Genomic DNA, 18,000 nt, shown 5'->3' on the forward strand with positions numbered 1-18,000 from the left:
AACTATTGTATATTTACTTTGATAATCTCTCACACGAGCTGTACGTGAATTTTTCATGTTCTTTAGAATCAATGCAAATGAATCGATTCCATTTGATATTAAACACTGAGAATTCCACATAAGTTTGTCAAATACAAATCAATATTATTCAATCCAATTACTCTGACTTCATACTGGAATCCTCTATTTGAGAACAATACATTCAATTGTTACAAACACTATTATTGCAATCAAATCACTCTGATTTGATATCATGACAACTTCTTCTAAAACTACAAACTGTAGATGATAGAAATCAATATCATACCCCAACAAAACCAATCTAATAATGGACAATTCCCTCCTGCAGCTAATTAATTGAAGTCCTTTTTCAACCCTGGACCTCCGCTAGCCCTTAGGGCATACAAGTACCCAGCTATAGTGATGCTAATTGAAGTGCAAGCATAAGTAGGGCTAGCCCTTGCTTGCCCTTGCCATCTAATTGCCAATAGCCTTTCGCACCACCCTTCAGGTTAATTAAAGATATGGACTACAGATGTCGCCTTAATTAGCAGTAATGGACTAAAAGCAGTACGCCACCGATTGGCTAGAAACAGTACGCGGTCAACAATTGGTTGGAAACACCAAATGGATAGATACAGTCAAGGCTATGTGATGGCTAGAAACTGTACACGGTCATGTGGTGGCTAGAAACAGTACACAGTCATGTGGTGGCTAGAAACAGTACACGGTCATGTGGTGGCTAGAAACCTTACACGGTCATTTGATGGCTAGAAACATTACGTAGTCATTTATTGGTTAGAAACAGTACATGGTCATTTGTTGGAAACACCGATTGGTAAATATATATGCATATGCATTCATAGACCAAGATTAGAAAATAATTTTACACATTTATGTTAAATACTAAAAGAATCAAGTAAGTTCTGGAGCCACTGACAAGCTTCTTCTCCAGCAGCATGAACTTCTGTCAGCCCTCCATGATAGGAGTGTTGTGGACACTCAGATATTGGGTGGTTCATTGATTGAATTTGTTCACATTGGCACAGAGGATCAGAGGTGTATCCCCATGCTGTCATCAGCTCAGCACACCTTCCCACCTGCGTCCTGAACCGGTTAATGCCACACCAGTCTCTACGTCTCAGCTGGGTGCCAAGAACAATGCCATTAGGGTCATCCACAAAACCTTTGTTCCTGACCTCTCCCTGCAACCATCTCAGTCTCCATAACTCCTCCGCACTTCTTATTTCTTCCTGCTCATCAAGTGTTAAGTATCTACTTGACTTGAGGCGCATTGGTGGAGGGTTAGCCAAATCTCTAGAGACTGAGAAATCCTCATGAATGTGTTGCAACTGGGAATTGAACTTGTTCATCTTGTGAATCCTTCTGAGATCTGGAGGCATGATGTTACTAAGCACAGGCAACCACTCAGTCTCTGTTGGTCTCAATGTCCCACTAATCTTCCTCATAGTTTCATTGAAAACTGTATCAATTTTCTGAACATGTCTGCTGCGATCCCAGACAGAAGAGCAGTACTCCCCTGTGCTGTACAGAAGTGCAAGACTTGATGTACGAAGGGCATTCATGTCACAACCCCAGGTTGTTCCCGCAAGTTTGCTGATAATATATTTAGCCTTGTCTTCAGTTTCTCTCTCTGCCCCTGCAGATGTTGTCGATATGTGAGGGATCTATCAAGTCTGACTCTAGGTAATCGAACGAGGATGGCTAGTACCATAGGGAAAAGATAGCATAAGAAGATAATATCCCATATATAGGAAGTTCATGTTCCAAATTTTAATGTTATCTCAAGCCCATAGTCCACATAGTTCTATCCCGTGAAGCAGTGTGACGCATGTAGTCTCTCATATTGTGCCATTCATACACTCTCACCCCAACAAAACATGTTCCAAATTTCACTGTTAATTCAAGCTGTTACAGTTAAAAGAGAAAGTGAAAAAGGGGAAGAAAGTTATTGAAAGTTATAGAGAGGGAGATAGAATTCAGAGAGAGTGTGTGTGTGTATGGGAGACGGAGTGAGAGAGAAAGATGGAGAGAAAAAAGACTGAAAGAGAGAAAGAGACAGAGAGAATGAGAGAGCAAGAGAAAGTTCTAGTGTCAGAAAGTAAAATGTAAGGGAGAGAGAAAAAGATTATGGGAAAGAGAGAGAGAGAGAGAGAGAGAGAGAGAGAGAGAGAGAGAGTGTGGAAGAGGATTGATTGATTGATTGAGTACTTTATTTATGTAGATTACAATATATACTGGCTTATACACTTATATACAATAGCTTACAATACAGCAAAATTATACATGAATTTACATAATATAGACTAGAAAATAATTATTGAACTGTATATGATATGAAAAAGCAATTTGTAATATAATAACTATAGATAATTATATTGTTATGCATCTACAAAAATTGGCGGAGCTTTGCACATATCAATGTCCATTGTTTGGAAAGAATATAAAAAATATCCTTCCCACTAACTCTCCACCAAAACGTTAATTTCATTAATTGAACTAAGGATTTATTTATAAATGGAAATATTGTAAAAGTTTTAATTAATATGAAAATTTAAGAGAAAAAAGACCAGAAAATTAATAAAGTAAAATAATTATATAGGTAGATAAGATCAAATCATTCATTAATAAAATGGAGTAGGCTGAAAGTAAATCAGGGTAATCAACTTTCAGTAGAAGGTGTGAGATTGATTGATTGATTGATTGAGTACTTTATTTATGTAGATTACAATATATACTGGCTTATACACTTATATACAATAGCTTACAATACAGCAACATTATAGATGAATTTACATAATATAGACTGAGAAAATAATTATTGAACTGTATATGATATGAAAAAGCAATTTGTAATATAATAATTATATTGTTATGCATCTACATAAATTGGCGGAGCTTCGGACATATCAATGTCCATTCTTTGGAAAGAATATTCAAAATATCCTTCCCACTAGCTCTCTACAAAAAGATGAGGATGAGAGAGGGAAAGGAAGAAAGGAAGAAGAAAGAGTGAGAGAGAAAGTTTCAGTATCAGAGAGAGAATGTATGGAAGAGTGAAAGAGATTAACAGACAGAAAATTCCTTTTTGCACAAAGCGGGAATCAGTGAGAAACTGGTCTGTAGTGTGGTTCACTTCAAATTACCAGTATTCTCCATAAATGGCATCACAGCTTCTCATTCACCCAATGATGACAGTTTCAAGTGAATCTGAGTATTTTCGGTGAATAAAACAGAGTATAACACACAGCGCCTCTGGCGGAATTCTGGTGAAGCTCTGATGCTGATGTACTCAGCTGATAAAATGTGCAACCCACACAAATTTCATCTCGTTTTGAAGTTCATGTTTTCACCAGCATTAAATCACATCTCACAGCTTTAATGCTTCATTCTCCGATAAAAATGGTTTTTGTAACGTGTAGAAAGGATACTGGTTTCTCTGGTAGCGGGTGCAACAAGACCAGAAGGGCTTAGCCTGACTGAAGACTCCATAATTATCTGAAATATTATAATGCGGGGGAAAAACTGGCTTATACTCACGTATGGGATAGGAAATCATTATCACGTCTGAACTAATGGACTGATTAACTTGAAATTTTGCATGTAGATTCTTAATTTACTGATGATAGTTATAGGCCTATTTTCAATTATACAAGATGACATTTCGTAAAGTTTCCAGTTTATAGTTGATATCGGGGCACCGAGCTTCGCTCGTTATTCATTTATTGACTTTTGATAAACCAAACACAATTCTTTAAAATGATTGGGGAAGTACTAATAGGCACAGCCCAAAACTGTTTCTTTCCAGAATTTTGATTTATACACTATAAATAGTCCAGAAAGTAGGTTATGTTCCATACACTTGAATTCAGGTTCAATTTTCTGTTCAAACATTTGAAAACAAAAAAACTATAATTTAGATTATATACAAACCAAATTGAATAACAAAATAACACTCACTAATCATTTGAAATTGTCAAATAATGATCAGCTTTGAAAATAATGATATATTCTAGTTTAGGAGGATTATCATGTCATGTCAACAAATCAGATTATGTTGATCAAATCGATTAAATTGTCTAGCTAGATAAATGATTGATTATGATTACATAGCTGGAAATAATTCTGTCTCTCTCCCACATAGGCACACGCATCTTCTGTTATCGAGTGACGACGAAATTATCATCTGTTTCCCAGGGATGAATTATTATCCTTTTAATGTCATTCAGCAAGTTCTCCAAAGAATGAGACCTAGTGCAATCGAATCTCTATATCATAAACCTACTATGTTCCAAATTTCGCAAAAATCGTTAGAGCTGTTTTCGAGATCCGTAAAACATAAATAACCACATATAAAAATAGCCAGATATATAAATACAGAAATTGCTCGCTTAATATAATAGGATATTCGCTTATCTGGTTATTTATGTTCAACGGATCTCGAAAACGGCTGTAACGATTTTCACGAAATTTGGAACATAGTAGATTTATGATATGAAAATTCGATTGCACTAGGTCTCATCCTTGGGAAAACTCGTTGAACGTCATTAAAAGGATAATTCATCCATGGCTGAAACAGCTGAGACTTTAGTCGTCTGTGGATAGTGAAAAGTGAGCAAGTGATTCTGTGGAAAATCAAAATATCGCATCTCCGAAATTCATAAGCTGACGTGTAGCCAACTGTAAAATATAAACACGATCATTTTAGAGAATTGTGTTCTGTTTATCAATAAATAAAAATAACGAGCAAAGCTCGGTGCCCCGATATTATAAATAAAGAAAAACATACAAGAGCATAAACTAAACATAATATCATCATACAATCCAAACATTTTTCCAAGTCAATACTGAAAGACAACGTGGAACAGACTATGGGTTTTCACCGTTGTTTCATAATAACAAACGACCCCGACGTTACATGTCTTCAATTACTGTTCCCGAAACTCGTAAACACCTCCCGGCATAAATTTCAACTAGCATGTACGGTTCCCAGAACGTAGCATATGACAATACCTCCTCAATTGAAGCTATCCTATGTTCCATGTTTCTAGTTTCACCTTCAGGCTAGAACATTAGAACTGCATTCATCCATTCCTTGATCACAACACTCTGTTTAGTGCAGTCGACTGTCTTCCTCTAGCATTCTGTCACTCTCTTTGGCATTCTCTCACTCTCTCTCCGACAAGCTCTCACTCTCTCACACTTTCTAGCATTCTGTCACTCTCTTTGGAATTCTCTCACTCTCTCTCTGGCGCTCTCTCACTCCCTCTTCCACTTTCTCACTCTTTTTCATGTTCTCTCTCTTTGTAAATGTCAAAACTACACCGTTTCATGTGTAAACATTACAGTTATACCTACATTTTCGCATATTTCATCACCTATCTTTCCTCCTTTCTATCATTGTACTTTCTAATATTAGATTTAATAATTATACTTACGATAAAGCATAATGAAATTCATGATTTTCAAGTTTTTTGAGAACTGAGCCAACAACTAATTAGTTCATATTATGATAATATAAACTGTTGAGTAAATTGAATGAAAAAGACTAAGAAATTGTCAAAACACAAAAAGTGAAACTAGCATGTTGAGTAAATTCTTGTATAAATAACGGTCACGGATATATACGTATATTTATATTTGAACTTGCATGTTCTATATATGGTACCTTGTCAAGCAACCTCTTTGAGGTTCGCATAAGGTAGCTTATTTATTCAATAAATAAGGTATTCTCCAATCTATTCTTTATAATATCATGATAATATAAACTGTTGAGTAAATTTTTGTTAAAATAACGTTCACGAATATATACATATATATTTATATTTGGATTCCTATGTTTTGTACCTGTTTGGTACCTTGTCAAGCAGCCTCTTTGAGGTTCGCATAAGGTAGTTTATTTATTCAATAAATAAGGTATTCTCTAATCTATTCTTTATAATATCATGATAATATACACTGTTGAGTAAATTTTTGTTAAAATAACGTTCACGAATATATACATATATATTTATATTTGAATTTATATGTTTTGTATATGGTACCTTGTCAAGCAGCCTCTTTGAGGTTCCCTCAAGTTTGCTTATTTATTTAATAAATAAATGAGGTATTTTCCATTCTATTCTATTTAATCTGTAGTTTAATATGATTCATTATGGTATTTCACTCTTATTCTACAACCAGTTATAAACGCATCGATATTTGGACATCATAAGCCATAATTCTGATGATCACCTAGCATGTGAGGCTAAACTCCTAATATCGTAGACATATCAGTTTTCTGTAGGCATACTTTTTGATAATTAGAATCGTGAGAAATATATCGTAGAGTACTAATGGTTTTTTAATACATCCATATAAAATAATAATTAAAGACTATATTTTTTTAGTATTCAAGATAAATTGTACTGGTTGTATATTTTTGTTCACATTGGTTTGCAGACGTCACGGAGTGCAAGAGATTTTTTATTGATGCTGGACTCAATGGATTTTATTTCTGTATAATTTTAAATCAAGTTATAATCATTATGTAATTTTTTTGTAATGATGATTATTTTTTTTTGTAAGTTGAACACGAATACTGGTTAGAGTGGTCAACTTAGTTCCTACTTTTTTAAATTGTAATTTGCTATTTTTTTTGTGAAAGGAATCAATAAATTCCATTTCATTTCATTTCAATTCACTTGTTCTCATGACATGTAAAGCTAAACGAGCTACTCGTAATATCGTAGACATGTTTGTATAGGCATACTTCAGTTGCTATCATTGCATGTAGCTCTAAATGACCTACATCTTAAGGTGCGTACAGACTTTCGCTCTGCTCCGCAACCGAACGTCACTCCAGCAGAGCGATTGATGATCGACCGGCGAGCAACAGTGGTTCGACCGAGGAACGCGAGAAGATCTAACATCTTCCGTAACGTTCATGATGGGTGCGTGGGTGGCGCGACTGTAGTTCGATGGAGGAACGAGGGCGGTACGAGGGCGGTACGAGGGAGGAGCGTGCTGGGTGCGGGTTGGAAGAGCGTATATGTGTACGCAGCTTAATATCGTAGACATACTGCATCCTATACTTCTGATGATCACTTGAAATGTGAGGCTGAGGCTAGGCATACTTCAGTTGTTCCCATAACATATGAGACTAACCACTTACTCCTAACATCGTGAACATATACGAAGGCATATTCCAGTGTTGTTCTCATGTTCTCATCACTAATATCGTGAACATATCGGTTTCAATAGACATACTCCAGTGTTGTTCTCATCACCTAATGTCATAGACATATCGGACCCTACTACTTCTCTTGTTCACCGAAAATGTGAGCCTAAACGACTGACTCCCAATTGCAGACATATCTGTTTCTACAGGAATACTTCGGTTGATCTCTGAACATGCAGTGCTAAATGACGTACACAACACCTTCATCCATTCCGTGTGGGCAAATATTAGAAGAGCCATTTTGGATTACAGTGTCTCTCCACCAGAAGTATCTATTATCAACGGGAGTGACCACTCAGCTAGAGTGATATTAGAGACACTTGAAGAGAGAGAAGAGAGAGAGAGAGTGAGACTGAGAATTAGTGAGAGAGTGTGACAGAGGAAGAAGGACTGATAGGGAGTTAGGGAGAGAGATAGTAAGGCTGAGAAGTGAGATAGAGTGAGAGAATTGAATTGAATTGCAGCCCTTGAGAGTGAGAGAGAGTGAGTGTGTGTGTAAGAGAGAGAAAGAGAGAGTGAGAGTGAGAAAGAGGGAGATAGAGTGTTTGATAGAGAGATAGAGGGAGAAGGAGTCATAGGGAGTGAGGGATAGAGATAGTAAGGCTGAGAAGTGAGATAGAGTGAGAGAGTTGAATTGAATTGCTGCCCTTGAGAGTGGGAGAGAGAGAGAGAGAGAGAGAGAGAGAGTGAGAAAGAGAGAGAGAGAATTAGTGAGAGAGTGTGACAGAGGAAGAAGGACTGATAGGGAGTTAGGGAGAGAGATAGTAAGGCTGAGAAGTGAGATAGAGTAAGAGAATTGAATTAAATTGCTGCCCTTGAGTATGAGAAAGAGGGAGTGAGTGTGAGAGAGAGAGTGTGAGTGATGTGAGAAGGAGTCATAGGGAGTGAGGGAGAGAGTTAGTATGGCTGATAAGTGAGATAGAGTGGAAGAATTGAATTGAATTTCTGCCCTTGAGAGTGAGAGAGAGAGAGAGTGAGATAGAGAGAGAGAGAGAGAATTAGTGAGAGAGTGTGACAGAGGAAGAAGGACTGATAGGGAGTTAGGGAGAGAGATAGTAAGGCTGAGAAGTGAGATAGAGTAAGAGAATTGAATTAAATTGCTGCCCTTGAGAGTGAGAGAGAGATGAGAGAGAGATGAGGAGGAAGAGAGATTGATTCAGATTCAGATTCCTTCATTGAACTTAAACGTTTTACAGTGGAAACATGATCATCTTTTTCTCAATGAATAGTTTTCTAAAAAAAATATGAAGATAAATTAAAACTCAGGGAGATTTTTTTCCACGAAAATTACATGATTTTATTAATGGAGAGAAGAGATTCACATTTGAGTTTCACATATGAGTTTCACATTTTAGTTGCCCAAAAGAAGTAGGGATTCAATATTTACTTATTTCGAAAAAAACAATACAACTCTGGAAACAACAGAAATGATAGCCCAAAACCAGTTATATATTTATTTATTTACATTAACCAATGCACAAATACAGTACAACCAATACAGTACATGATTAGAAAAGTATCAACAGTCCTAGCCTAAAACCGTCCCCTTTCCGATTTTTGATAGTAGTAAACCAATGTCTAAAAGGTAGGTTATGTTGCTTCACTTTCAATCAAATTCCGAGTCCAGAAATATACAGAACAAAAGTTAGGTCGATATGTCGATGGCTGTGCCCTAAAGGTGCGTACAGATATACGCGCCGCGAACATGAGCAATTCACTTTTAATCAGTAGATGCCAAGCTTTTTATATCTGTATCTTACCGTTTCTGTAAAAATACAGATATAAATGAAAACAGATATATATGTTCGCGGCGCGTAAATCTGTACGCATCTTAATATTCATAGTGCTCATTGGTCATTATTTGAGATGGTAGTTTTAGTCATTCCCGCAGAAATGTTTTTAATATTGAATGAAAAAGACTAAGAAATTGTCGAAAAACCACAGATTTAAATCTTCGAAATAAGTGAATATCGAATCCCTTCTTCTTTTTCATTCAATATGAATAATTACCACAATATCAACTTCTCAACTACACAAAAAGTGTTTCTAATATATTTGCTTACAGACGAATCATTGTATGGATAAACAGACGTGACTCGTTCAGCTCCAATTGACAACTCAACTCGAATCAAATTCTATTCTCTTCAAATAGTTACAAATAGAATAGTAAATGTTACAATCTGTTAATGAGAATTAAATAGTAATTGTAATATTGTTTCCAATAGTAATTGTTGTAATTATTGTTTAGTCTAACTGGACTATTAGGTGATAACCGACCGTTGTATTGGATGGATGTTATTGTAGTGAAATTCTATTCTCACTGAACAGTAATATTACTACTGATGATTATTATACGTGTAGTTAAATTCCTGGTTTGTAGTGCACTCTTATTACATCCAATAACAATTAAACTTATACGATCAAAATTTACTGGTTCATTAGTTCCGATAAGTGTTCTATTAACTATACGTTTCAAGTATTTTGTGAATACTGCTAAACGAGTATTCAATCCACTTGTTAAGTGCACCTACAGAGTGATAGATCGAAATAAATGGGAATTTGCATTTGTTAAAATTGGAATTTTGTTTGAAAAATCAATACAACGTAATAATTGACCCAGAGGAATTGGGTGGATGTTATACTAGTCACATTATTCTCTCTGATCAGTTATTTACCTATTCCCTTATGTTTTCAATAGTCTCAAGACGGTAACTATGGGATAAAAATAGTTATACTCATTCAAATTATCTAACATGAGAGGTTATAGTTTAGTTCAACTCAATAACCTCATATGTTTGAAACCCTCAATATTATTGAAGGTGGGCTGTTTGACAACACATTGTCTGATGAGCCGTGTCTACACTGAAAAAAAATGTTCGACAAACATGTTTGTTGAAACAGTTAGGGCAAATTTTATTATGTTTGACAAACAATGTTTACTCGCGGCCAGTGTGGACGCGTCACCAAACAAAATATTTGTAAGTGAGATGAACAGGTGTTATGTTTTACGGCTGTGACACTGAAAATGTTTGGAAAAAGAGTAATGTTTTGTTTGACAAACAATGATTGTCCAAACTTTTAAAAATGTTTGTCTCTGAGCTCCTCAACAAACATATTTGCCGAACATTTGTTCAGTGTGGACACGGCTTTAGACTGGATACTTTTTGAGCAGATTATTAATTTTAAGATTGATTCAAAATTTTATGAAAATAATATATAGATGATACAGGTTACCTACAACAGTGAGGTCCACATTATAATGGCAGTGTACGATTGACAATACTGTTGCTATCCTTTTCTATCATACAACAAAACAGATAGCACTATCTCTCTCTCGCTTTGCAATGCTGTCTATTTGCCAGAATATTTTATATTTACTTTTGACAGTGACTGTACAAAACTGAACAAACCATATTCTCAGCCGCCATTTTTTTTTCTTCATTCTATCAAAATACTTGAGTACACAAGTTGTATAATTGATTTAAAATGTATTTTTGAAACAATGAAATAATTTTTAAACATTACCTTATGAGAAACTCAAATTAAAATAACTGAAAATGACATTTTAAAAGTTGATAACTAACCATCCTAGACTTCATCCATGCTTAAGTTAGCCTACCCGTATAGGTTAGACCTACTCGTACCGGAAAAATAATATTGAAAAGTTATTTCAGAATTAATCCTTTGAAATTACTTATTTTTGAATAGGATTTCTATTCTTCTATTATTTTTAAAGGAAATTGGAATAGAATACCCACCAAATAACTCAATTTCTGTTGTTTTGAAATTCAGATTGTTGTATCACATCTTTTTAAATTAGCCGCCGTTTCAGGTTTGTATATAAATAAAAATCTGATCACAGTTATGAAAGCAAATTTTTGAATCCAATTATGAAAAAATATATTTTCTTGATCAATTTGACATTAAATTGATTATTTTATCAAGGAAATGATCATTATTATTCGATTAAATTTAATGGATGAATTGAGTAACAGCTGTGTACAGTCAGTGGCAAAATGGAGAGACTTTCTGGCAACGTTTTTCTCGTATCTTTCTCCACTGCCATTATAACGTGGACCTCACTATAGTGAATAATTGGACTGGATACGTTTCGAGTACATTATTGGAATATTCACCTGCCATAAATTTCAAACATTATAAAGAAATTTGTCAACTATAAGCTTGATTTGATCAGAATTTCATATTGTGCAGATTATCAGCCTACCTGAGTAAGGAACAAATCAATTAATTCACCTTACTACTATTGAAATGAACAGAAAACAGGAGAGACTTAGCAAACTTAATTCAACGAGATTGGAAAGAGACAACCTGTTATCCCCACGGTTTCAAACGAATTCTTTCAACTCCCACATTTCTGAAAGGATTTAGGTGACCACTAGAATTAATTAAAAGTGAACAGGTGGTGTGAGTAAAGAGTTACAACACAAACAACTTGTTGATAAATTGGATGTAGAGAATGAATAATAATTATTATATATAAAGGTAGGGATTTAGGGGTGAGAAAGAGTTTCAGCACAAAAAAAAGAGCAAACCACCCTTGCGTGTTGCTTTGTCCAGTTTGAGCTGAGCCCTAGGACAGGACTGTTCAACAAGAGAATTGAATTTGTGATACGGTAAACTGAGTTATTGATTGATATGTTTACATTCGAAATAGAGACTGAATTGGAATTAGAATACAAACTTCTCAAACGAACATGTTTTGTATTTTATTCTCTTATCCACTTAAATAAAAAACTATCATGAACATTTTTGTTGTCATGATGTATCTGTTGCTTCATTATAAGAAAAGATTTCTTTATTGAAAGCTCATCAAATATCAATAAAATATAAGGCTTTAGACATCAAAATGTATCAGGATGAGTTCTCAACCACATTAAACATTATTTATGTACATTTTGCTTCATTATAAACAAAAATTTCTCTATTGGAAGCTCATCAAGTACTAATGAAAAATGCTTTAAAAATTGAAAGATATTAGGATGAGTTCTCAACTACTTCAAATATTATTTTAGACTAAACGGTTGTAGCTCACAGGTCAATTAAAAGGTTCATAAGTATAGTATAACCATAAATAAAAGATAAGAAGATATTCCATTGTATAGCTCTAAATTTCTAGCCGATTTTTTGTCAACTCAAGCCGATTACTGTTGACTACTGTCTATCATTACAGTTTTGGAGTTTTAGAGTGAGTGTAAGAGTAGGATTGTGGTCTATGGTCTACCCGTTTGAAAGACAAACCCATAGCATAAGATATCCCATGGTGAAAGTTGTTTATCTTTCAAATTTGAAGCCGATTTCTTGTCAACTCAAGCCGACTACTGTCTATTATTAATGTTTTGGCCGGGTGAGAGTATAAGAACGACACATTATGAGAGACTACCAGAGTCACATAGCTTCACCAAAAACAACTACTAGGACTATCGGCTTGAGTTAACAGAGAAATATAAACGCCCTATACCATGGCATATCTTCTTTTGCTATCTTTTTTCTATGTTGTAGCTTGGTTTTCATTCTTATTGTTCGAGAAAGATTATATTATAATTCTATAATAATTATTAAACGAAACCCCAAATTATATTATCATCATTATACTGTTAATTCCATCGTGAACAATGATAGACGACGTCATACAGCTTCGACCAATCACAGTGAAGCAATAGCGGCTCAGATCACTCCACTCCACAACTATTGGCTGTTGCCAAAAATGAACATGTTGGACGCCATATTGTCAATCCGTCAATGCCAGCTGATTCAATATAATTTTTCAACAGTTACCTTGAAAAGTGACTATTCCTGCACTGATTACAGAGTGCAAAGAATCACTTTTCCGCACTAGTGCGCAAAGTATTACTTTGAATACTCTTAATACTTTGCGTATTAACTTGCAGCCATCCCAATCAGCTGTTGACATTGTTGACGTGTATTTTGAATGCAAATTTGTTCTATCTATATTTTTTTCTGATTTTCAAATGAATGAAAATGAGAACTCATTAAATTATACATTTTGAATATTATTAATTATTCATTATTTCAAATAATATATTTTCATTCATAAATTGATTGGTTGATTTACTCAAAATTATTCAAATTAATTGGATTAATTTAATTCTTAATTTGAATAAATTATCAATTATTAATTTTCAATTGGATTATCGAGTTTAAAATAAATTATTAAAGTTGTTATTAATAACAAAATTATACAGACGAATTGATGAATTTGATGAATTTCAGCCATCATTTTACCCATAATCAACCACTTCTCATATTCGATGGTAACTGTAGAAAAATTTAATGTGAAATACGTGAGCAAAGTTCCTCTGCTGCACTCAAGAAACCATTCCGCCCTCGCCTACGGCTCGTGCGTAAACGTTTATTTCGGTGCAGCAAACTGTCACTTTGCGCACTAGTTGCACAAATAACTATTGTGTTGTGTATGACTCATTAACCACGAGAGGAAAAGATAATAAAGAAGTGATATATCATGAAGTACCTTAGTTTAGATTTGAATATAAATCGTAATTTTCATGAGAATATAAGTGATGCTGGTTACCTCTTTTGAGCTGCAGTGTACGTGACCCCTCGGTGGGTGATAGGAGTCCATTGCAGGTGGCATCACCTGATTGCGCCAGGTTGAAGCTGCCACCTGCCCTCTCCTCGAACACAAAGCACCTGTATCTATCCTCGTCATCTTTCACCATGTGATGATGCAGTTGACCCACCAGGTAGCGCATAGAACCGTCCTTCCACCATGCCAGGCACACCAACTCCTCCACTGAACACACACAAGAAAAACGGAGAGATTAAGAAAGAGTAAAAGAGAAATCGAGAAAAAAACAATACATGGGAGATTGATTGAGAACTTTATTCATGTAGATTACAATATATTCTGGCCTATTCACTTATATAAAATAGCTTACAATACAGAAAAATTATAGATGAATTTACATAATAAAGACTAAGAAAATAATTATTGAACTGTATATGATACGAAAAAAGCAATTTTCAATAACTAAAGATAATATTGTTATGCATCTACATAAATTAGCATAATAATATTATCTTTAGTTATTACAAACTGCTTTATTCGTATCATATACAGTTCAATAATTATTTTCTTAGTCTATATTATGTAAATTCGCCTATAATATTTTGCTGAATTGTAAGCTATTTTATATAAATGTATAGGCCAGTATGTATTGTAATCTACAATATAGAGAGAATAGAGAATAATGAAATAGAGATACAGATAGAGAATAATGATAACATAATAGAAACAGAAAACAAATTGGATGAAAACTACTTAATGTTGTCAAAAACTAATTGTTGTCAAGGAGAAGAGGTAGAAGGAGGAGACGAAGAAGAAGAAAAACAATTATTATGATTTAATTAAGATTATGGTGATGATGATGATGATGAAATGATATAATTTCTGTAACTGTGGATTGTCTGTTGTATTCTATCAGTGTTCCAATTGAACAAATGAATTTGTAATTCAATGAATACAGAGCCTTCAAATCCATCGAACTCTTCCTCAATAGATTAACAATACATTTTCATCTGTTTCTTGTATTTCTTCAACTGACTTTGTTGTTGTGATGATAATGTTGTGGTAGATGTCTGTATTGGATAAAACCCCTAATGTTCTTATCATCATTATTTTTCTCCTTCTTCTCCTACAGTTCAACTCCAGCTATCTCTAACATTTTCCCCCTCCTGTTGAACATATTTTGAAGACTGACCAATCGCCGACGACTACGAGCTCTGAACTGTGACCACTCCCCCACTCGGCTCTAATTGGACGAGACGATTTCAAACGACTTTCGTTTTGGATTCTACCACTAGATGGCAGTATGTACTAGGTCGATTTCTGCTACACTAAACTCTTCTCCCTTTAGTTATTTACTTGATAGTCATTACGAGTTGAAAAATAATTAACTCCTGACTGACTAACACCAAGTTAGCCACAATAGCAGTGAAGGAAGATAGGAGAAAAGCGTTGCTGATTCTCTGTCTTGTCACTGCCTTATATGGAGGATAGCTGATACCGGTAAAATTGATGAAATATTGATTGTACATACTTATTGAATGAAACATCATATTTCCCCATCAAGAAAACAAATTATTTAATTGAATGAAAAAGACTAAGAAATTGTCAAAAACCACAGATTTATTGATACTTAGAAAGACGGGTTTCGGTTATTACACCATTGTCAATCTCTGATAAACTAAAACTAAATACAAGAGCAGCATAATTTATACTAGTAGGCGAGTACTGCTATTGGTCAAGGGCATGAACGCCTGCCATTAGCCCAGCTAGACAGTCTCCTCCCACTCAACGGTGTGACAAAATGGCGGCTGATAAGAAATATTTACTTTCAGTACAAAATAAGAAGCAAGAAAACAAGTAGTGTAAAAGATAATAAAACAAATATGTAAATGGAAAAACTATTGACTAATGTATGCTTACAATTTTATGATAAAACTAACTTCGTAGTGTTGTATGTATTGGTTAAAATGAATCTGAATCTAATCTGTGGTTTTTGACAATTTCTTAGTCTTTCTCATTCAATATGAATAATTACCACAAAATCAACTTCTCAACTACACAAAAAGTATAAAATTTGTCAAATGATAGACAAGGATAGCAACAACAATGTTAATCGAATACTGTCATTAAAACGTGGATCTCGCTATAGATGGCGTACTGGGTTAACTTTTACTACTCTAAACTTCTCTTTCTTTCATCAGTTACCCACTAGTCATATCGAGTTGGAAAATAATGATCTCATGACTGACTAGATCATACCTTATCTCTCAACTTATCCCCATCTCTCAATTCTTTTGAATCTCTCAATTCACTTGCTATCTACAAATATATATCAAATCTCCCACAAGGAGTATAAAACCCCCCAAAAATTAACTGCTCACTTATTGTTCAATGAACAATATATGAGAGCTAAAAACCATCTGACTCATTGAACTGATAAAAATTACATATCAAAAACGATAGAAAGTTTTATCACAAAGGTTTCGGTGGGAAAAATGTATGTGAAAACCCCTTATGAAAAAATCAGGAGATAACAGAAATTCAGAGAATTAACGGCTTTCAGAAAAATCAGACTGTTCTGCTCACATGACCAGTCAAGCTGAAAAATTATTCAAGGTTCAAGAGTTTCAAATTATAGTATGCTGGAAAAATCTGTGATTTCGAACAAGAAAAAGAACAACCACAATATGATACAGTATCAACACAATATGATACAGTATCACCACACGTGATACAGTATAAAAATCAATATAATACAGTATCATGTCAACTTGATAGACAACACTATGATTTGAATCATTCACTATCTGCTTTGTAGAATGATAGACAATAAGAAAACCAATGTTAATGAAAAACTGGCATTATGAGAGATGTATCTCACCACACAACAAGAACAAGAACAACTACAACATGATACAGTATCAACTCAATATGATACAGTTTCACTACACATGATACAGTATCAAATCAATATGATACAGTTTCACCACACATGATACTGTATCAAATCAATATGATACAGTTTCACTATATGCTTTGTAGAATGATAGACAAGGATAGGAGAAACAATGTTATTGAAATACTGGCATTATGAGGTGAGCGTCAGTATAGAACAAGAGCAACCACAATATGATACACTATCACAACAAATGATACCGTATCAAATCAATATGATACAGTATCATCACTTCTTGATACACTATGATTTGGTACATTCACTATCTGATTTGTCGACTGGTAGACAAGGATAGCAACACCAATGTTAATGAAAAACTGGCATTATGAGATGTATCTCACTATAGAACATGAACAAGAACAACTACAACATGATACAGTATCAGCACAATATGATACAGTCTCAAATCAATATAATACAGTCTCAAATCAATAAAATACAGTATCATCTCAACTTGATACACAAAACTATGAACTGTTACATTCACTATAAGCTTTGTCGAATGATAGACAAGGGTAGGAGAACCGATGTTAATGAAATACTGTCATTATGAGGTGGACCTCACTATAAAACATGAACAACCACAACATGATACAGTATCAACACAATATTATACAGTATCACCACGAATGATACAGTATCAAATCTATATGATAGAGTATCATCTCAATTTGATACACAACGCCATAATTTGATACATTCGCTATCTGCTTTGTCGTATTATAGACAAGAATAGCAACACCAATGTTGATTGACCGAGCGAAGTGAGGTCTGAAATTCAAGTCGACGGTTTGGCATTTCTCTTAATGTTTAGATGTTGCGCATCTACGGCGAAACGCGGTAATATATTTTCATGAAATTTGACAGGTATGTACCTTTTTTAAGGACGTATATACAAGGTTTTTGGAAATTTTGCATTTCAAGGATAATATAAAAGGAAAAGGAGCCTCCTTCATACGCCAATATTAGAGTAAAAATCAGACTATAGAGTTATTCATCATAAATCAGTTGACAAGTGATTACACAGATGTGTGGAGAAGCCAGTCTATTGCTGTATTTTCATAAGGTCTATAGTTTCAATCAAGTACTTGTGGATGAGAATACTGCGTGAGGTCTACTGTTCACAGAACTACTAGTGGAATACTGGCATTATGAGGTGGACCTCACTATAGAACAAGAATAATTACAACATGATACAGTATTAACACAATATGATACAGTATCACCACACATGAT

At 34.4% G+C, this 18,000-nt stretch overlaps 1 protein-coding gene across 3 annotated transcripts in view; it reads right to left on the reverse strand.

The window, feature by feature from the left end:
* LOC111057455 overlaps window positions 1-18,000 on the reverse strand; it is a 356,053-nt gene that overhangs the window by 64,853 nt on the left and 273,200 nt on the right. For all 3 annotated transcript variants that reach the window (XR_005572751.1, XM_039439738.1, XM_039439739.1), the window contains exon 7: window positions 13,812-14,033. Coding sequence is in view for 2 of the 3 variants with exons in the window: in XM_039439738.1 (XP_039295672.1) it covers window positions 13,812-14,033 (222 nt within the window). In the remaining variant the exon portion in view is untranslated. The remainder of the gene's footprint in view (window positions 1-13,811; window positions 14,034-18,000) is intronic.

Source organism: Nilaparvata lugens, chromosome 13, assembly GCF_014356525.2.
Source record: "Nilaparvata lugens isolate BPH chromosome 13, ASM1435652v1, whole genome shotgun sequence".
Classification (NCBI taxonomy): Eukaryota; Metazoa; Arthropoda; class Insecta; order Hemiptera; family Delphacidae; genus Nilaparvata; species Nilaparvata lugens.